The 21,964-nt window shown below is 36.7% G+C and overlaps 1 protein-coding gene across 30 annotated transcripts in view; it reads left to right on the forward strand.

The window, feature by feature from the left end:
- Window positions 1-21,964, forward strand: part of RIMS1 (regulating synaptic membrane exocytosis 1) — a 446,831-nt gene that overhangs the window by 178,682 nt on the left and 246,185 nt on the right. For all 30 annotated transcript variants that reach the window (XM_019749294.2, XM_019749282.2, XM_019749278.2 and 27 more), the window contains one exon: window positions 21,620-21,833. In XM_019749294.2, coding sequence (XP_019604853.2) covers window positions 21,620-21,833 — 214 coding nt within the window. The remainder of the gene's footprint in view (window positions 1-21,619; window positions 21,834-21,964) is intronic.

Below are 21,964 nucleotides of genomic sequence, written 5' to 3' on the forward strand. Positions count from 1 at the left end.
TGACCATAGGCAGTACTACATTATAAATTTGTTTTTTAATACGCTGATAACTTTTTCGACACAATTGGTTTTCTTTATAATTCTCTATGTATTTTATGATTAAAAACACTTATCTAAAAAAGGATCCACAGACTGCCAAAGGGGTACATAGCATAAAAATGGTTCCTAACCCCCAAGTCTTCCACTGGACTGAGGGAAGAGTGGCACTTTCTGAGCTCCTGTCCCTTGACTGCTTATGTTGTCCCCCTAAGAGAGAGACAGGGTCCTAGCCAGATGTACTAAAAAGGTTTATGCAAAAAGTACCTACAAAGTTACATTCATTCATTCACATGATATTTTGTATTACATAGCTGGTATTCAGTTATTTTTATTTTGTTGATGTATCTTTTGTTTGAAGTGTAGGCAAAAATAAAAAGTGACATGTTAAAATCACCATTAGAATGAGCTATGGTGTCTGTTGGCAGGCCAACATGTCGAAGATGTATGTAGGACCATGAAAGTATGTATATTGTTTCTACAGTTTTGATAGCTACTGGCTATAAACTAGAAACACTTTCCAAGGGTGTAAACTGAGTTCCACAGGTAAATAACGTAAGTAGTTGTCCATCACGGAAATCTTACCATGTTTCCCCGAAAATAAGACCTAGCCGGACAATCAGCTCTAATGCGTCTTTTAGAGCAAACATTAATATAAGACTCAGTCTTATTATATTATAGTGCATTATATTATATTACATTACATTACATTACATTACATTATATTATATTATATTATATTATATTAGACCGGGTCTTATATTAATGTTTGCTCCAAAAGACGCATTAGAGCTGATTGTCCGGCTAGGTCTTATTTTTTAGGTAGATGTGAGGTCTAATGCTTGATAGAAACTGTGCAATTGTAGTTACCACTTTTAGCATTCTCAAAAAGGAAAAGGCTTGTGTGTGTGTGTGTGTGTGTGTGTGTGTGTGTGTGTGTGTGTTGCGGTGGTGGAGGGATCCTTGCAAAGGATGAAATCAACCCTTTCAGAAATACTTGAGACTTATACTATCCTATGGAATAAGAGATACTACTTTACATCATGTTCTCATGATGGTGAATTTCATTTTTACTTCAATAGAGATTCTGATGTGAAGGGATTTCATCCTGGCATCTCATTCTTAATGAGATTAAAAAAATGATTATTCTGCTTAACTAAGAGTCAAAGAATAAAAACTGGTTGTTCACGAGCCCTAGACCTACAATTCTCATCAGTTCTCCAGAAGTCTTTTCTGCAGGTATCTAACTAGCACAAAAGTCCAAACAAATTAAAGGTATATATCTGTCTAATAACTTTGAATAAGTTTTTTTAATTAATAAGGATTGTATTTACAGAATTGTACCATGAAAGCTATTCTTTTTATACTAGCCTTTTAAAATAATCGACTCAAATACAAAAGGTAAAACATTTCTTTATGGAAAAAAAACAATAAGTGATTTGAAAACTAGAATTAGTTTTGCTTATGCTCAAATGTTGTGACATAACTGCAGATGAAGCTTTATAATCACTCACCTAAGTTTCTTGTGAATATGTGACCTGTTCGTTCATGTGTAATTATCTCTGACCCATTTTTCTTATAATATTAAATATTCACTGGCAAACTTTAGGTTTCAAAATTACTATTCCTAGGGATTGACCCTTATATTAATCATTATTATTTTTAAATTACATGTATCCTTGCTGATATTTATTAAGTACTTTAATATGTGCCAGGCGCTGTGCTAAGCTTACCTAGCATATCTCATTTAGGTCTCACAATACTATGGAGCAGACAATGTTATTGCTCTCATTTTTGTAATTGAGGGAACTCAATGCATTAGCCAGCTCTGGCTGCCAGAACAAAATACCACAGTCTGGGTGGCGTAAGGAATGTATCTCTCACAGTTCTGGAGCCAGAAGTCCAAGATAAAGGTGCTTGGGATTTGGTTCATCTGCAGGGGCTCTACTCCTGCCTTGCAGGTGTGTCCTCACATGGCAGAGAGACCTCAAGCTCTGATCGAGCTCTTCCTTTTCTGTTGAGAACAGTAATCCACCATGAGAGTCCTTGTGACCTCAAGAAAACCTAATTACCTCCCAAAGACCTGGGCTCCAAATACCATCACACTGGTGGATGAGGCTTCAATTCAACATGTGAATTTGAGGAAGACAGAAACATTTTCCCTAACACTCAAGGTTCAAGGAGGTTAAGTACTTTGCTTAATGTTACAGAGCTAGTGAGTTGTTAAAGACAAAGTAAACTCCACAGACTTAAATGATAGTTTACACTGGTATAATGTCCTTAAAAAATGCTCAGTTTGACTTTGCTTTACCACTCTCACCACAAGCATCTTATGAAAGAACGATGTAGCTTCCCTCTCTCCTGGACTTCCTTGCTTGTGGTCTGTTCTCCACACAATAAACAGGGATCCTTTCAATTCTCAGCTGCATCATATCAGCTTGTTACTCAAAGCCCTAGAGTGACTTCTCATCCAACTTAGGAGAAAATTGAAAGTCCTCTCAATGATTCTGAAGGCCTTCCTCACGTCATTTGACTGTGACCCTGTCTCCAGTCACTCCCCTACTCTGGCCAGCTCCCCTAAGCCAACTTTCTTGCTAGGCCTTTGCACTCCCTCCTTCCTCTGCCTGGAATCTGCTTCCTTAGACAGGCAGGCGCATTTCTCTACATCCTAAGGGCTCTGCTCCCCACTCAGTCTTTCCTGACCATCCTATCTGTGTAACCATGCCCCAATCCTGCCCGTGACTCTCTGCTCTTCTATTAGTCATCATAGACCACAGCCCTACCTGATGTTATTCTAGTATATGTTCTTTTGTTAATGTGTTTTAACACCTGCCTCCCTTAGTTGAATGCAAGGTTCCTGTGAACAGACACTTAGCTGTGTTCATGTGTATATCACTCCAACAGCACCTGGAATGTCGTACATGCTCGATCATTATTTGTTAAATTTACGAATCAAAGAATGATGACAAAGTTTAGGACTCCTGTAGAGAAAAAGAAGCCTGGTCCTCTGAGATACTAAGGGCTCTGTCTGAAGGCCCCCAGTATGTGAGTGTGTGAGGACTCAGGTCTAGGTTTTCTTACTTCAGTGGTCTTTCCATTACAGCCTCCTACCCTTCTGGGTGGGAGCACAGAACAGGGAGCCCACCATACTGTTGTGAAAGGGGAAAGGGGTGAAAGAGAAATGAGATTTACTGAGAGTCAACTCTGTATCAGGTATTGCACTAGATAATCTCCGCAATCCTAAGAGGAAACGATCATTATCCACAATTTACAGATGAGGAGGATAAAATGGAGACAGACTAAATCTCTTGTTCATGATCACCCAGCATGTGGCTGGCAGAGCTGTTGTTCAAATCCTGTTTTATCTGGTGGCCGTGCCCTTCTCCGGCCATGCTGACCGGACTTTGGATGGAACACTAATCCCAGCCTTCATTAACTCCGGAGTGAAGGGGAGAGGATGGCTTCCCCTTAGGTAATAGCAAAGTTTTCTGGAATTTATAAAACACCTTTTCCTCATGCCTTTGTGCTCCTGTTTACTATGAGGGCATTCAAAGCTAAAAAAAATATTTTAGAAACTATAACTCATGTATCCTTAAACCAAGAGTATGCAATCTGGTCACTTCGTGAAGCTGGAGTGGTGTGTTTAAAGTAGACTTTAAAGTGTCTTTTTACACAGATTCTGGAGAAAGGTGAACAGCAGGATGTGCACAGAGACAAATTAACGGTGCTCCTAGCCAGGCTGTTTAAATTATTTTTAGGCAGGAGACATACTGTACACACCAGGTCTTAGATGTGAGTAATTAATATGAAATGTTACCTCTCTCTTTGCCTGTAGTCACACTGAGACTTCTTTATTTCTCTCTCTTTCTTCCCAGGCCCGTGCTCTAGTAGCTCATGTATCGTCTCTCTAGCTGATTGCCCTTTTACTATGAAAATCTTTCTTGTTATGTTGGCTAGGATGCCTGCCCTTACAAAACTGGTGCTGGGGGCAGAAGCCATGCCCAGAGTTCCCTATGCAAGGTCCCTGTCACTTCACTGGTACCACCATATGAGACCTTGTCTTTCCTTATGTGATGGGCCAAAGGAATTTGTTTAGATTCCCTAGTGCATGTATAAAGAGTACAGACAGGTTGCTCTAAAGGGCCTTTCTGGAGTCTACTACCTATTTACTAAGACCCTCCATAAATTAGAAGCTTTCTTCTAGACTTAGAAGAATCAAAACAATACAAAATAAACAAACAACAACCAACCTAATATAAGGAATTATTCAAAGAAGCATTTCCTTCACATAGGAACCCATTTCCCATTCCTTCCTTCTATATCTGTATTTATAGCATTGCACAATGAGAACTCTTATTAAAATAAAGACCTTGAGCCTCTGCAATATCCTGGATCATCTAACAAAGTTTAATACACACACACACACACACACACAGAAGCACTTTAATGTGTTTTAGGAAATTAGCTTTATCAGAATACCATAGTTTAGGTTTCTATAATTACCTCAGGGAAGATGGATTCTATGACAAACACAAACAGAAATATTTTATTTTAAAAATTAGAGCTGTTTTTGTTCCCTCACAGAGCCTGTATTCTAATAACCATTTAATATGATCTCTACTTTCATTCGTGCCATAGACACAAAAGTTGTGACCATTGGGGCTTAGCATTGGAGCAAGAAGAAATGAAAAAAAGGCTGAGGGAACACTATTAACACACGCTTTTCATACACAAGATTACTGTGTATTCACATTGCTTATGCATTATTAATAGAGCATATAAAATAAATGAAATTTCTGGTCATTTTAAAGCAATTTAATATATCAATTCAGGTCTATCTTGACGCTTCAGTAATTGCCAGTTTTCAGAAGTTGGGTAAATGCTAGGTGGTTACTCTATCCGTGATGCCAACATGCATGAGATAAGTTTGGATATTTTTAACTATGAGATAATGTATCATTGTACTTCTGTATCTCCTGAATATGTGGTAATTCCTTCAGAGACAATTTTCTTTGGTGTCACTCAGCCTGAGAAAGCTGAATATTCTTCACTTGGTGTGATTCGGCAGTAATCATCTTTGATGGTGAGAACAGACGTACAGTATAAAATAGAAAATGCATCCTGAGAATCAGTTTTAAAAAATGAAAACTATGCTATGGTCATGAAAATAAAAATATGCCTACCTGCACAGGTTCTGGGAAGATTTAAAGCAAGATAGAAGAAGGAAGCATCTGAGCGCTTCCCACCACCTCCACCATAGGAGCTCTGGTCCAAACTTCTATCATCTCTAACTTGGATTTTTGCAAGGCCTCCTGTCTGGTGTCTCTGCTTTCATCCCTGCCCTCTCCTATTACAAACATAAGAGCCTCGGGGATCCTATGCAAATATAAGCCTGGTCATCTGATCCTTCCATTCAAACTTTTCCAGTGGCTTCCCATTCACCCAGAGTAACAGCCAAATTACCATGACCCAAGAAACTTACATAACTGCCCCCACCCCAATCCCTCCTCGCCCCTGGCTCAGTCCTCTTCAGACACACCATCCAGCTGGCTTCTCCTTAGACTCACAGGACAGGCTCCCACCTTGGGCCTGCACCCTTGCTGTCCCTTCTGTCACATCCATTCTTCATGACCGGCTTCCTCATCTCCTTTAAGTCTTTACTCAGACTTTGCTATCTCAGTCGAGCTTTCCCTGACTTCCCCATGTCTGCTTTAAAAGCAGAAAGTCAGTAGTAATAATATTACTTAGCATTCAAAGTCCACAGATGATGGTAAAATAGGAATTTTGTTCTGCATAGCTACAGTCTTTTCAATTATGCTACCTGGTTTAACCCTCAAAGGAGCAAAGGACAATACAACTTAAACAGAAAGGGGTAGATTCCTCTTTAGGATGACAAGGTGTCTTTCCTGGGCCACTCTACTGAATAGCTTCCAGTTCAATTCAACTATGTATTTACTGATGACATATTCTGTGGGGCCTGATGAAGGGGTCACTGAGTTGGGTAAGAGAGGATGGGACTCAGGTTTTAAGGTTAAGATGATTTATCAGAGGAGACTCACCAAATACTCAAGAGAAATAAGCCCCCTCCCCCCCAAAAAAAGGAAGTATAAAATTGTATGTTGCTCATAAGGGAAGCAGAGCGAAGTGTTCTCTTTTTGACTGATTGGTATAAAATTGATCAGATTGTTGAGGTACAATTAGATCATGCTCAATTTGATGGGATTATTACAGTAACAAAAACTGCCATATTTTCTGTCCAGAGTTCTGGTACACATATTCTATTGAATTAAATGCAGTTGAAATTTAAAGTGCCTCTATATTGTTCTAAAGTGCCTTTATATTATTCTCATAGATAATGCAATATTATGAAATGTAAAATAGACTATTTCTAGCTTTGAGTGCACAGTGATTAGTGAAAGTTGATTATGACACATTTTTAGTATCTAAATATAACATAAGATGTTAAGTTTTAAAAATAGACTTGATTATTCCCAGACAGTAGCTGGTGAAGGTAGCAGAGTTGTCTGGAGTTGGTTAAATAGTGGTTAGGGTTCCGGCTCACACATGAGAGATATAGAGTACATATACATTTGTATAAATAAAAAATTCTTCTGATATTCTCTGGAATTTTAACTTGTACATTTGCAAAAACATTTGAATTATCTGCTTTATGATCTCCCTTTCATGAGTGTAAAAGAGCTGAAGTTATTTACACCACCTGTTATATTATTTAGATCATAGTTAGGTCTTAAATGCATATTAATGATGTATTTTAATTAAAGGATGAAAACAGATGTCACCATTAGCAAATATAATGGGAAGGAAATTACATCTTGTCACTTGTCTTGAAATGCACTCCAGAATGGCTTAGAAAATACTGTACCTAATGATGGCTGACTAATTCAGTATACTATACAAGTGAAACCCAGGAAGCTTGTATTTCTCTGCTTTTAAAAAATGTAGAAGAGGAAGCCTTTTTGGAATAAATTTCTTATTCCTCAGATATTCAATTTAAGCTTTAAAAATAGGATATTTACTGGTGTTAAAAATCTGAACTCAGCCTGGATAGCTTATTTCATACTTCTAGATCCTACTGACATTTTACAATCTATTATATAATATTAGATGTCACAGAACACAAACAGGTCCTTTATCTGATTTTGTTCACTATTTTCTCTGTACATTATAAAAATGGTTAATATTTTATGGAGTACTTACTAATTGTCCAACAACTCCCTAAGTACTTTATAGATATTAGCTGTTTTAATCCTCAAAACAACCGAGTGAGTAGGTAGGATTTATCATCTGCATTTTACAGATGAAGAAGAGGGGTCTTAGAGCATTCAATAACTTGCCAGTATACAAAATTAATAAGAGGAAGAGCCCAGGAAAGATTCAAACCCAGGAAATTTGGTCTCAGGACCCCTGGTCTCTGCTGTTGTCTCAAGTATTAATACACACGTGGACTGAATCCAAAACCAAAGAAATATGGTGCATTCACTTCCCTGGGACAATACACAGGTAATATATTACCCTTCTACAAGTAGGGTTGACGTATCTTCATTACCCCCTCTCTAGAGATAAGTAGGTGATACAGAACCTGTGACTAGATAAGACAGAAATGTTATAGGAGACCTGATAGAGAACCTGTTAGCTGGAATGGGTAAGGACTAAGGTTGACCAACGGAAGAATTTGTCCATGGAGACAGAATCATTAGATGTCTGGAAGTTAGGGGACATTGAACATCTCATTTATTCCCAATGGCTCTGTGATTTCTAGGAAACAAAGAAGTTCACAGAGCTTTATGGCATCATTGACATTCTAAAGAAATAATTTTTACCAAATATTAGAAATGTAAGGTAATGATTCTTTATTCAAGTTACACTGAAAGCCACCTTAGCCACTACATCCCTGATAATGTTTATTCATTCAAATGAACGAGAAGTAAAATGTGGTTAACTCACTAATTAGGATATATTCAATGTGCATACATGTATCAGATAGTCAAAGTGAAAGTGAACGCAGCTTTTTGACAAGGTGGAAGTTTTTTCTATGTCATTCATTGATCCACTGTTTCAGAGGATTGGAAATACTTATAATTTAGGCAATTACATTTTTCAGTTTAAAATACCCTAATGATAATACTACTTTTATTTTAGTTTAGATTTTAGAATCTACTTTGTGTTTATTTATTTATTTTGTGTGTGTGTGTATGTGTGTGTGTGTATGTGAATTAGCAACCACCTTAAAAAATGCTGAATACATTTTCAGACAAAATTATGTACATCCCCCTACAGTGGTTGTATCCTGGACTTTCACAAAACAAATTATACTGGTGGACTCACCTTTCTCTCTGATTTGCATCTTATAAGATGACCTTTTGACCCTCCTTAGTAGTGTATTGATAGATGATCCCAGTCACTCATACTGATACCTATATGCCAGGAAATCCTGCCAGTCATAGCTCCTTCCCAAACTTATCAGCTAAGTATATTCAGAAACTTAAAAGCAAAGTACTTTCTTCCCTCATGTATTATCTATGTCTCTATATAACAATAATAGCTCACATTTATTGAGCTCTTACCATGTGCTAGACACTGTGCTAAGCACTTTACATTGATTATCTCAATTAACCCAACAATCTTATGAAGCTGCTATTATCACCATTTCATAAATGAGGACACTGAGGAGTAGAGAGGTTAAATAATTTCCTTATGGTCATGAAGCTAAGAAAAAGAACTACATTTGATCCTGAATAGGCCAACCTAAGGCTTGTGCCTAATCTATTATATTTAATCATTTCCAAAAAACATTTGGTGGTAGCGTGAAGTTGGTTAATTTTTTTTTTTTCATCTCCCTGTAGTAATAAAACCTAATTAGTCTGGTGAAAATAGTCAATAATGTAGCAAAGGCAGGGTTTGAAGTTTGCTGTGCATTCCAGAAAATGCAGGCATGGACTAATTCCTGAACACTGGCTGGATCATATGTGTAGACACTGCCTTCTTCTACATTGCCAATGCATGGAGTGTGCCCTTTATGTATTAGATACATTAGAAGGATCAAATGATGTATTTTGTAAAAGTTCAAGTGGAATTAGATCTATTTAATGTTAATGAATTCCTTATCATATAGATGGCACCAGCATTAGTTATTAGATTATTTTCTTAAAAATTAACTTCACAACTTTCTAAAATTCCGTTCCAAGTTAACATACTTCTTTATGCTTTTTCTTCCTTTCACTTGATTTTCTTCTCTTGAAAGTACTATGAGTGAGATAACCTGTTTGCCAGACTATTAAAAGGACTCCCGCTCATGCCAGATTTTCAGTTTTAGACCTCTGGTATATCTCAAATATTATACAGCAGTGATATTGTTCCACAATCTGGAAACAGTATTTCTACACCTCAAAGTTTCTGCACATACCTCTCCATATTCAGGAGCACAATGAAGGTGTTTCTTGGGAGGTGAAGAGGAGCAAAAATTTAAATGTCTGCTTGTGGAGCTCTGTGTCCTGAGATGTCTTCATTTAACGCTTACTCAGGAGTGGCCTCCTATGGTAAATTGAAAACAGAATTAAAAATAAATGCTTGACTGAAGTAACAGACTATAAAAACACTAATAGCTAATCATCAGTTATGCTCTTATTTTTCCTAAGTGTCATCTCTCAGGGCTTTCAGAACACTGTGGGATGCTGATTGGCTGAACTATATTTTTTAACAGTGCTAAATGGAGGACAAAAAACAAAGAAAGAAAAATACACAACAAAACCTCTCGCATATATTTTAAAGGGAATGTGGAATGAGGGTCCTCCCCAAAAGAGCAGAAATTGCAGCACTTTATAAATTTCTCTCTTGTCCTTTTTCAGCCACTTCTGAAAACACATTTTTTTTCTAATAAGTTACACCCCCTGCTGATTGTACTAATTTTCTTTAACACATTAGATGTTTTAAAGAAAAATAGTTTAAAATAACTCTGAATTAAACCTAAAAAATAAAAATCTTCAGTGCCACCTGCTGGACATTTACAGTAAGTAAAAAGTGTACTTTTAAATTTAAGTCTAAATATAGTTTAGGACACAAACTGAAAAATAATTTTTTCAACTGTAGTAATTTCTAAAAATTACTCAATAATATCTATGAGAAATGTCTTAGGCTGAAATGTTTACAATGTGCATATATTCTCTATATAATACATGTTATAACTTGTTTTGAGGGTAAACCTTTTTTTTCAATAGGCTTTATTTTTTAGAGCAGTTTTAGTTTCACAGCAAAATTGTGAGGAAGATGTAAAAATTTTCCATATAGCCCTTGCCCCCACACATGCATAGCCTCCCCCCATTATCAGCATTCCCCACCAGAGTGGCACATTGGTTACAATTGATGAGCCTACACTGACACATCATTATCACCCAGAGTACATAGTTTATTTTAGGGTTCACTCTTGGTGTTATGCATTCTATGGGTTTGGACAAATGTACAATGACATGTATCTACCTTTACTGTATCATACAGAATAGCTTCACTGTCCTAGAAATCCTTTGTGTTCCATCTATTCATCCCTCTCTCCTAACTCTTACTATGATTATTTTAAAACCTAAAACTACTAATACATACACATCCATGATTAATAAAATTTTAATTTTTAAACAGTGGTGGATATCATATTAAAATATATAACATCATATTTTTTCTAAATATCAGCATATTTTCATACAGGCATTACCACAATTATTTCTGATTAAAATTTAGTTTTGCGATGAATATTATTTTTATCAAGGGAGATGAAAGATGTATGAAAAAAAATGCCTTCATTTTCAAATTTAACTTTATGGTAGGGATCTCTCCCCAGACAGAGAGAATATATGTATGGGAAATTCTAGACTCAGGTATTGTTCACCTCAGGTACAGTGGAATTAAGAAATTTAACATAAATCAATGGGTTGTAGCTAATGCGGAAAACCAACTCTCACAACATCTGTTTCAGAATCCTTCTAGGGCGTAACCAGAAATCTGAAAACTAAATTGCACGCACTCCCTTGCAGTTAGAATCCTTGATGTCATTTAGGGTCCAACAGTTAGATGCATTTCCATGAGACTTGAATTGAAACTGAATTAAATGGAGGGCCACAACAGCACACTGGTATCAGTTTTGCTGGTCTCTCTAATAGGCCCAGAGTGGCTTTAGGCGTGGCTTCCAGATCAGAGCAAGTCAGCTGAGGTGGTGGGTTTCTAGCATCAGCCATTTGGACAGTAGCTTTCTGATTCTCCAGCTTCTGATTGAGGAACTTTGAGTAGCTGGTTTTGTGCTTTTGTTTTAGGGGTCCTTCCTGGAGATCGAGCCAAGACTCTGCTTTTATCCGAGTTCCAACAATTTTGTAGTGCCAGATTCCATCACTTAAAATGTTTACTTAAAAGACTATGATGCGTATTTTCTTTCAACTCAACTCTGATACTAGAAACTGGTATTTCCAATTATCATTAAAAAAAAAATCATCACTGAAGTGTAGTGGAATTTTACTGCTCTTCTATATTGCAGAGTAGAATTGAAGAGAAAGTTTCACTAAAAAGGGGACAATTGTATTTTGGTCCCAAGAAAGCATTTTTTAACTGCATATATGTTTTCAATTCACAGTCATTTATGTATGATTATTGGGCTGTCATTCATTAGAACATATAAACCGGATGCTTATTTGCTGATATGCACAGACTTTAAAAGGTAATTTAATATTACCTATATTTCTGAGAAGTTTGGGAACATTCACAATTATTTTATTATTATCTGAGCATACTTTCCTATTTATTTGTTTTAGTACTTCTATTAACACTAATATGTGCCATATTTTTATTATTTCAGGGAATAGTCCAAGTTCTAAATTATCCAGGAAAATGTTTTTGACCAACTAAGCCAAAGAAATCTGCCTAATCATTTTACGTAGAATTATTATTCTCTACTGAACAACTTCTGTTCTTTGTCACTTGTTCTACATTGCCATAAACCATAACTTAACATTTACATATAACTTACTTCCTAAGTAGACTGTCCATTCCTTGGAGTCAAGAACTGTATTTTAGAGTTGAGGTTAGTGTGAATTTTTTTGACAATAGAGTGTGATGTCAAAATTTTTAAAAGTTAAGTCTCCAATCTCTTAGGCTAGCAAACTGTTTATTTCAGTTATTATCAGGGCCATCTCCTGAACATCGTTCAGTTATTTTGGAAGCTCGTAATCAATCGAACATTGTCAGAACTCTCCTGGTTTTACTCTTCATGTCACTGACTTCATGGGCCCTCACTGGTGCTCTGTTCTATGTGTTCTGTGCCACGGTGGGGAAGGAAAACATAAGTCATTCTTATTATGTTCTCCATTTTAGGGTGTTCTGTGAAAACAACTTTGGTCTCTGCCCGTCTCTTCATCTTAGGGAAAAACCTCACCTTCCTTCAGGACCTGCCATTTAACTTTTGAAACTCCAAAGCACTAGATCCCATCCCCTCCTCCTCCTGTAAAATCTAGCTTAGATTTACGAAAGTTTGGCTAGACAGAAAGGTGGAATTGTCTTCTTGCTTCTGAACACTTTGGAGATGGAGAAAGGAAAAACACAAAATAGAAATAAGTGAGGTGCTGTGCCAATTACAAAGATTTCTCTGCATTCCACTATTACCAGCCACTTAGTATCTTTCTGTGTGCTTTATTTATAGTAAGTGATAAACAAATACTTATTATGTGGTAAGAATGTCATTAAATTTTTTCTGTTTAAAATACTGATTTTGCATTTATAGGATGATGTTTAGTTTTGTAGACACTTAAAGAATGCTATTTAACTTTTTAGGCATTCATTTTTATTCCTTTCAAATATATGCCATTAATCACCCAAACAACTTGTTTACAACTGGCATCTTGGAGTTGCTTGAATTGAGTGAGCAGATATTAAAATAGTGCAATGATTATTACAATGAAACAATGGAAAACATCCAGGGAGAAAACCAAGGTTTCTGTATCAATGATTTCCTTTTGATAGCATTCATATTTTATAGCACTCTCCATTTTCTATGTAGATAATTTAAATCTGCAATTTATGCTCATATATTTTGTCAACCTAGCAAATCAATAATAATATATTGTTAATTCTAAAATTGAAATGTACAAATAAATTTCACAAAAAGATTTTACATTTGCAGTACTGCATTTACTGTAATACATATAATAAAATATGTATTTCCATTTATTATTCATAATAGAACAATGTCACATTTTATATGGATTAAAGCATTAAAACATCAGATGCAAAAAATAAATATGCTATTTATGGTTTCACTACCAGTACCCTGATTCCAAAGGCATATTTTATTCTGAGGACAACATCTTGACAGTGTGAGATATTAGAGTAATGTAAAGGGAATACAAATTGGAAAAAGGGCATTAAGGTTGGATTTTAAGAGACAGTTTAGTAGAGCATAGCAAAAGGTTACAGAGTAGGTACATTCTGAGGAAGTGGGAGTAATGAGTGTGGTTTTTTTTCCTTCCTTCCGTCCTCTTTCCTTTTGTAATGTCTGCTGAAAAAAAAAAAAAAAAAAAGCAAGCACACTGGGACATGAGTTGGAGAAGTTGATTGACAGGAACTCGCGATGGGCTTTTTCTTTCAGTACAGATTCAGGGAATCCTATCTGTAAGCAGAGGAGGTAGCCCATGGAGAAACATATTTAAAGATGTGAGAGAATTCTGAGTTGAGAAGCAGCATGATCTTTCTTCTCTCATTGTACTCTCTTGGGGATGTTCCAACCAGTAGTATAAACACGGCCTATTGCCAAAACCAGGAAGGAATTTTGCATACATGTGACAAGAGGATACAGATGGGTGCGGGCCACCCAGGGCTAGCAAAGGAGGTCATAAGTCCTGCTAAAGCCTTTGGAGTGATGCCTGTGTGAATGGCCTCGTGAACTGTGGGGTGGGGCACTTGGTAAGGAACTGTTCCAGTCCACTTATGTACAGCCCTCTGGGAGACAAACACTGTCCCCTGGTGGCTGTCATCCTTGGGAACTACTCTGTAGGCTAGCTTTGTCTACTACTTTTGATGAGACTAAAAGAGAACTCTTCTCTAAAATGTTTCATGGAGAAAATGAGAATATAGAGACCTCATGCCCATACCTCGATCTAGAAGCTTCGTCTTACCAACTCTCCTGCTGTGGCCTCCTGGAGAAGAAACTGTTGCTCCCTGCCCACCTATCACGGCCCAGGAGACCCAGCAGTCTGAGCTGCATCTGGGACTTAGAAAACCGACACTGAGTTCACAAATCATTAAAATAGAGGATGAGTCTTTCAGGAGGACATAGTGGCTTGAAGTCAATTTGAGAAAAGACAGTTTAGGAATAAATACTATAGAGGAGTTGAAAGTTAATGGAAGTTATTTCAGTCATAACCTTTAGCGATATTGTGGTTGTGGTTCCACATCACCGTAATAAAGCAAATATCACAACAAAGCGAGTCACACAAATTTTTTTGGTTTCCCGGTACATATAAAAGTTATGTGTACACTATACTGTAGTTTACTAAGTGTGCAATACCATTATGACTAAAAAAGTGTACATACCTTAATTTAAAAATACTTTATTGCTAAAAAATGCTATCATCTGAGCCTTCAGTAAGTCAGAATCTTTTTTGCTGGTGGAGGGTGTTGCCTCAATGTTAATGGCTGCTGAGGATCAGGGTGGTGGTTGCTGAAGGCTGGGGTGGCTGTGTCTTAAAATATGATGATGAAGTTTGCCACATCAATTGATTCTTCCTTTTACAACAATTTCTTTGTGGCATTTGATACCATTTGATAGTATTTATGCACAGCAGAACTTTCAAAATTGGAGTCAGTCCTCTCAAAACCTGCCACTGCTTTATCAACTAAGTTTATGTAATAGTCTAAATCCTTTGCTATCATTTCAACAATCTTCACAGCATCTTCTCCAAGAGTAAATTCTATCCCAAGAAACAACTTTCATTGTTCATCCATAAGAAGCAACTCCTCACCCAGCATTATCATTAGACTGTGGCAATTCGGTCACTTATTCAGACTCCACTTTTAATTCTAGTTCTCTTGCTGTTTTCACCACACTTACAATGACTTCTTCCATAGAAGTCTTACAGCCCTCAAAGTCATCCATGAGGGTTGGAATCAACTTTTTCCAAACTCCTGTTAATGTTGATATTTTAACCTCTTCAATAAATCATGAATATTCTTAATGGTGTCTAGAATGGTGAATCCTTTCCAGAAGGTTTTCAATTTACTTTGCCCAGATCCATCAGAGGAATCACTATCTGTGGCAGCTATAGCCTTACCAAATATATTTCTTAAATTAAAAAGCAAAACAAAACAAAAAACTTGAAAGTTGAAATTACTCCTTGATCCATGGGCTGCAGACTGGACATGGTGTTGGCAGGCATGAAAACAATATCAATCTCATTGTACATCTCCATCAGAGCTCTTGGGTGACCAGTTGCACTGTCAATAAGCAGTGATATTTTGAAAGGAGTCTTTTTTTCTGGGAAGTAGGTCTCAAAAGTGGGCTTAAAATATTCAGTAAACCTTGTTGGAAATAGACATGCTATCATCCATTTGTAGAGCACAGTTAGCATAATTCTTAATGGCCCTACAGTTTTCAGAATGTTAAATGAGCATTGGCTTCCATGTAAAGTCACCAGCTGCATTAGCCCCTAATGAGACAGTCAGCCTGTCCTTTGAAGCTTTGAAGCCAGGCATTGACTTCTCCTCTCTAGCTATGAAAATCCTAGATGGGACCTTTTTTCAATATCATTCTGTTTCTTCTATATTGCAGGTAGGTTTTTTAATATAATCACCTTCACTAATTATCCTAGCTAGACCTTCTGGATAACTTGTTGCAGCTTCCACATCAGCACTGGCTGCTTCGTCTTGCACTTTTATTTTACAGACATGGCTTCTTTCCTTAAACCTCATGCACCAACCTCTGCAAGCTTCAAACTTTTCTTTTGCAGCTTCTTCACTTCTGTCAGCCTTTGAAGAATTGAATAGAATTAGGGCTTTGCCCTGTGTTAGGCTTTGCTTTAAGGGAATGTTGTGGCTTGCTTGATCTTCTATTTAGACCACTATAATTTGCTCCATACCAGCAATAAGGCTATGTTGATTTCTTATCATTCATGCGTTCATTGGAGTATCACTTTTAATTTCCTTCAAGAACTTTTCCTCTGCATTCACAACTTGGCTGTTTGGCAAAACAATCCTAGCTTTCAGCTTGTCTTGGCTTTCAACATGCTTTCCTCACTAAGCTTAATCATTTCTCGCTTTTGATTTAAAATGAGAGATGTGTGATTATTCTTTCACACACAAAACTTAGAAGCTATTGTAGGGTTATTAATTGGCTGAATTTCAATATTGTTGCATTTCAGGAAATTGGGAGGCCTGAGGAGAAAGAGGGAAGTGGGAGAATGGCCAGTTGGTGGAGCAGTCAGAACACATACAACATTTATTGATTAAGTTTACTATCTTATATGGGCACGGTTCTTGGAACCCCAAAACAATGACAATACTAACATCAAAGACCGCTAATCACAGATTATCATAACACATATAATAATGGTGCAAATGTTTGAAATATTGCAAGCATTACCAAAATGTGACACAGAGTGAACAAAAGCTGTTAGAAAAATGGGACTGATAGACTTGCTTGATGCAAGATTGTCACAAACCTTCAATTAGTAAAAAACACAGTATCTGCGAAGTGCAATAAAACAATATTGAGCAGGAGTAATCGCTCTGCTCTGTAGAAGTTTCAAGGCATGAGTTCATCTGCATAGCTTCTGCTTTTCCATGGTCAGCTTTTGTTCATGTACCATCAATTAGCCATGATCAAAAATTGACATTGCCTGGTAGTTAACACTTTCCTGAGTCCCAAAACACTTTTATTTCCAAGTTGAATCCTTATTTATTTTCATATTTTATGTGACCTCAATATAAAATCTGAAGTACGTGAATTTATAATGATAATAATATATTCAGGTAGAAAGTAAAAGCAAAGCCCAAGACAAAAAAAAAACACACTAGTTTTCTCATCAATAAAATGAGAATAACCATACTATCTAATTCTTACAGTTATTATGTGGATAAACATATACATATCTTCTTAAAATTAATTAGATGGCATAAATGGTCAGTTCTATTGTAGATTTTTTTTTTCACTTTTATAGTACTCATTGTTACTCAATGATATCTTATGAGATAGAACTGGTTTCTTTTCTTTTTAATTTGAAATATTTTATACATGCAAAAGGGTACTATATAACACATATGTAAAGTATAAAGAAGAATAAAATATCATGAACCTACCACTCAGCTTAAAAAATAAAACATCTCCACTACTTTTGATGCCCAGATTGGGAAAAATTTCATATCTGCATGGAAAAAATATGTATTTTCCCATTGTTTCGTCTACTGGACAGATCTATACATATATAAACTTGTTGATTGTGTTGTTCCAGTTTCCTCTATCATTTGTTTTTGATCTGTCTGGTCTGTCAGTTACAGAGAGAGCTGTGTAAAAATATCTTGCTGTGAAGGTAGATTTCTCTATCGTAGTAGTTTCATTAATTTTGGGGGCTTTATTATATGTTATTGTATGCATTCAAGTTTAGAATTGTCATATACAACATGCAATGAATATTTTAATAGTAGGTTACCCTTTTTATCTTTAGTAATGTTTTTTTGCCATAAATATACCTGTTTGTTACTTTGTTAATCTCTCACTGGGGAATATTTTTTCATCCCTTTATGTCAAACATTCTGTGCCTTTACAGTTTGGTTATAACTCCTCTAAACTTCATTTAACTAAATTTTAAAAATCTAAAGTGATGATCTCTGTCTTTTAATGAAGCTGTAGTCCATTACACTTACTATGATTCCTGATGTGTTGGATTGTTTCTACCATCGCATATAATAATTTCTAGTTGCGCTGCTTTGCCTATATTATTTGTTTATCTGTTTGTTTCAAGTCTTATCTTCTTTGGAATTTTTTTTTCTCATTCCATGTTTTTCCCTCAACTCGTCTGGGTATTATGTACTCTGTTTCAGTTACTTTTGTTGGCTACCTAACTAAAATTTTACAAAGGTTCAAACATGTTCTTGGTCTCAGAGCCTCAGTATATGTGATTACAGCAGCTGTTAACTTCAGTGTTATGTTATCTCTCTGAATTACTGCTCCTATTTCATTTTTCTCTTGTGAGGATCTCCATACTTTTCCTCCAGCTCAAACACAATTTTAAAGTTATTTTTTTAAGTATTTTTTTCAGCATGTTGCAGCAGTAGAATTTTTCATGATATTTAGTCCTCAGTATGTAAATGTATTTATTTATTTATTTTCTCAAAATGGAATCAGGAAAAAATATATATATATGGCTTTTTATTCAGCAAATATGTATTGGCTATTGTTGAGAAGGTATATGTCTTTACTATTTTGTTAACCTGTGCTTTTCTACTTGTATTTACTGGTATTTACTGTTTAGTAGTAGAGAGGAGTCATTTACAGAAATAGTAATACAATACTATATGGTAAAATAAAACAGAAACAAAAAGTAGCCTATGGATGACCAAACGAAATATGTGGGGACAGAGTCTCAGAGAGCAGTTTCCAGGCTCTCGGCTTCACATGGAAAGGTGCTGGCTCTGGTAGTAGATGGCCATCAGCTGTGACTAGTTGGCCATCAGCTGTAATGAGTTAGCCAATTAGCCTCTGATATGACTGCCGTGGCTGAGCTAGCAAGGGCGGATTGTAGTTAGCAAGGGGTTGGTTAGTTGGTTGGCAGAGAGGCGGAGAGTGGGTTGCGGATTGTGTGGCTCCTGCTTCCTGCATCTCCAACCCAGCTGCCAGTGAGAATATAGTGGTATGACCCCCCCATCTATGGCTCCGTGGGTGTTACTTTTTGTCCTCACCATATCCTGTGTTCTTGTGTGGGGAGCGGGACTAGAGACCCTGCATGACAAAATACTATGAGAGTGCAGTAGAATAAAGGTTTCTTCTCAGGGATCAGTGCCTTGCACGTGTATATTGTAGAAAAGTTTTCCTGAAATAGATATCCTTTTTTTGGATTGGGCCCTATGGGATGGATAAAAGTCCTTTATGTTTAAATTAAAAAAACAAAACAAAAGGAGACTTTGATTTTCAAATCATTATATCTTACTAAATCAGGAGTTATCATTTGATCCACAGACCAAAATCTGGTCTGCCATCTGTTTTGGTAATAAAGTTTTATTGAAACTGTGGGGACAGAGCCGCAGAGAGCAGTTTCCAGGCTCTCGGCCTCACGTGGTAGGGTGCTGGCTCGGGTAGTAGATGGCCGTGAGCTGTAATCCTTGAGCCATCGGCCACTAATATAACTGCCGCGGCTGCGCTGGGGAGTAGAGTTGAGGAGAGAGTCTGTCGGTTGGCAGAAAAGAGAACAGCAGGTCACACGTCGTGTGAATCCAGCCTCCAGTGAGACTATAGTGGTATGACTCCCCTACCTATGGCTCCGTGGGTGTTCCTTTTTGGACTAGCCACATCCTGCGTTCTTATGTGGGGAGCGGGAGCAGAGACCCCGCAGGCCGCCCCGCGTGACAAGAACATAGCCATATTTATTATTATACATATTATCTATACTACATTCATACTACAACAGTAGAGTTGAGTAGTTGAAACATAGATTATATGGCCCTGAAGTTCCAAAATATTTACAATCTGGCCTTTTACCTTAAAGTTTGCCAACATCATATTAATCATGTTGTATATTACAAAATAAGTTTATAGGGAAGCTTTTTCCTTAGCCTAGCTTTTTCCTTCTCATTTATATTTACTTAAGTAGATTTGATTTAGTGGTTCTCACAGTAAATATTTATTCATGGATTCCTTCTATGCTTAGAGTTTATTTCTGTTTGTTTGATTCGAGATATTTCCTTACTCCCACTCCTTAATAATTATTTTCCTTAATAGAAGCTTTAAGATTTACAATGCTGTTTTGTGTGGTTGCTTTTGAAATAATAAATAGCCCCAGTTCTTTTCTGTCAACTTGATCCTAGATTAATGGTATTTAAATTACAAGAAATTTAATGTATCAAATAACTTTAATAAATTGATCAGCTATTCTTCATTTATTAAATAGAATATCACTATATCCTTCTATGAACTGAAATTAGCTGACCTTTAAATTGGAAAGGGTTTCAATTTAAACTACTTTATGTGATAGTGCAAGTAGGTGTGCTTTAATTATGGTAATCAAATAGGGAAAAAAGTGTAAATTGGATAAGCAGGAAAAGGATTTCAGAATTTTAAAAGTAATCATTAAACTTCTCAAAGTATGTTAAAAGGAAAACTTAATGAAGTCCCAGTATTTGGCCTTAATTGATTGTTTCCAGAGAGTACCAGTTCCCAACAGTTACCCTAGATGTGGAGAATCCAGCTAACTGCCTGAATTGACAACAGCTTGTGTGTACCCTGTGTCCTAGGGAACACTCACATCTAGCAAACAAGCTCAAATACACAGATACATTTAATTAGCCACTTTCTAGGAGTTTCTCTTTTGTTGTAACAACCAATGACTGTTGGCTTGGCCTAGGACGACTTTCTCAATTCTTATTTACAAAACTAAGGCATCCTTTCACTGGGGATTCACTGGATGTCCTAATGTTCTCTACAGAACAGTAAATGGTTTATATCTGTAACAATTTAGGATTGAGGGATTTGGACTAATGAGGAGGGGAGGAGACTTGAATCATATTAAATGTGAATATTCTTACGGGATGTGGTTTGCCTCAACAGCTTTGGTTGCCCTACCACCAGTATTTATCAATAAAGAGTAGTAGCAACCCTTATACCTATAACCTGGGATAGGTCAAGCAAAAGTGGGGTATGTAAAAATCTGAGAATTTGCAAGGTGTGGTTTAGAACTTTTAATGTGACTCAGAAGAACTAGCAAACTCAAATATAACATATAAGTGAACATTCTGTATACTGTATGAAATAGTTGATACAAAATAAATGGTGTCCAGGAATGGGGCTTAAGGAAGATTTTATGGAAGACAGATTGCCTAGCAATGTAGTCTTTTTCCAAGTATGTATCATGTTTAAATAGTGAATCATAAAATTAATTTACTGAGACAAACTTTTTAGAAATTGTATAGTATTGAACTTAGAATAAGACAGGAAATATCAGAGTACATCCTATGTAGTCAGGCTAAGTATCTTATATAAATTTTGTTTCAGTTGTGTACGAGTGTAAAGTACTGAGTCCCAGTTGAAATGCTTTGAAAGACACCTGTCTAAAAGAGGTAGAGGGATGGAGTAGATACATAAATTCCACTGTTGGGAACAAACAGTGATCATATAGAGTCTACTTACACATGGTCCAGTGCAAGTAAGCAAAATTAGGACTAATAGAATGCATGTGAATACATTTCTTACCTTTGGAGGTAAAATTAGTGGGGCAAGTTTCTTTGTATGTGTTGCCTTAGTTCAAATAGCTGTACTTTTATCCTGTTAGACAAAACATTGTTTTTGTCTCCCATCAAATAATCTGCTACCATTTTTCTCTTTTGCCAGGAGATTGCATCAACAATTTGAAAGTTATAAAGAACAAGTGAGAAAAATAGGGGAAGAAGCACGGCGTTACCAAGGCGAGCACAAAGACGATGCCCCGACTTGCGGAATCTGCCATAAAACCAAGTTTGCTGATGGGTGTGGCCATCTCTGCTCCTATTGCCGCACCAAATTCTGCGCCCGCTGCGGAGGCCGCGTGTCCCTGCGATCGAACAACGTGAGTACCGCGTGAGCGTGAGCGAAATTCTGCATGCGCGTGCAAACCCGTGTGCTTCCCAGGCAGAAACAACACAAGTGGCTTCGAAAGCAGACACAGGCCTAAATGTACACATTAAGGTGCTCCTCACC

Source organism: Rhinolophus sinicus, linkage group LG05, assembly GCF_036562045.2.
Source record: "Rhinolophus sinicus isolate RSC01 linkage group LG05, ASM3656204v1, whole genome shotgun sequence".
Classification (NCBI taxonomy): domain Eukaryota; kingdom Metazoa; phylum Chordata; class Mammalia; order Chiroptera; family Rhinolophidae; genus Rhinolophus; species Rhinolophus sinicus.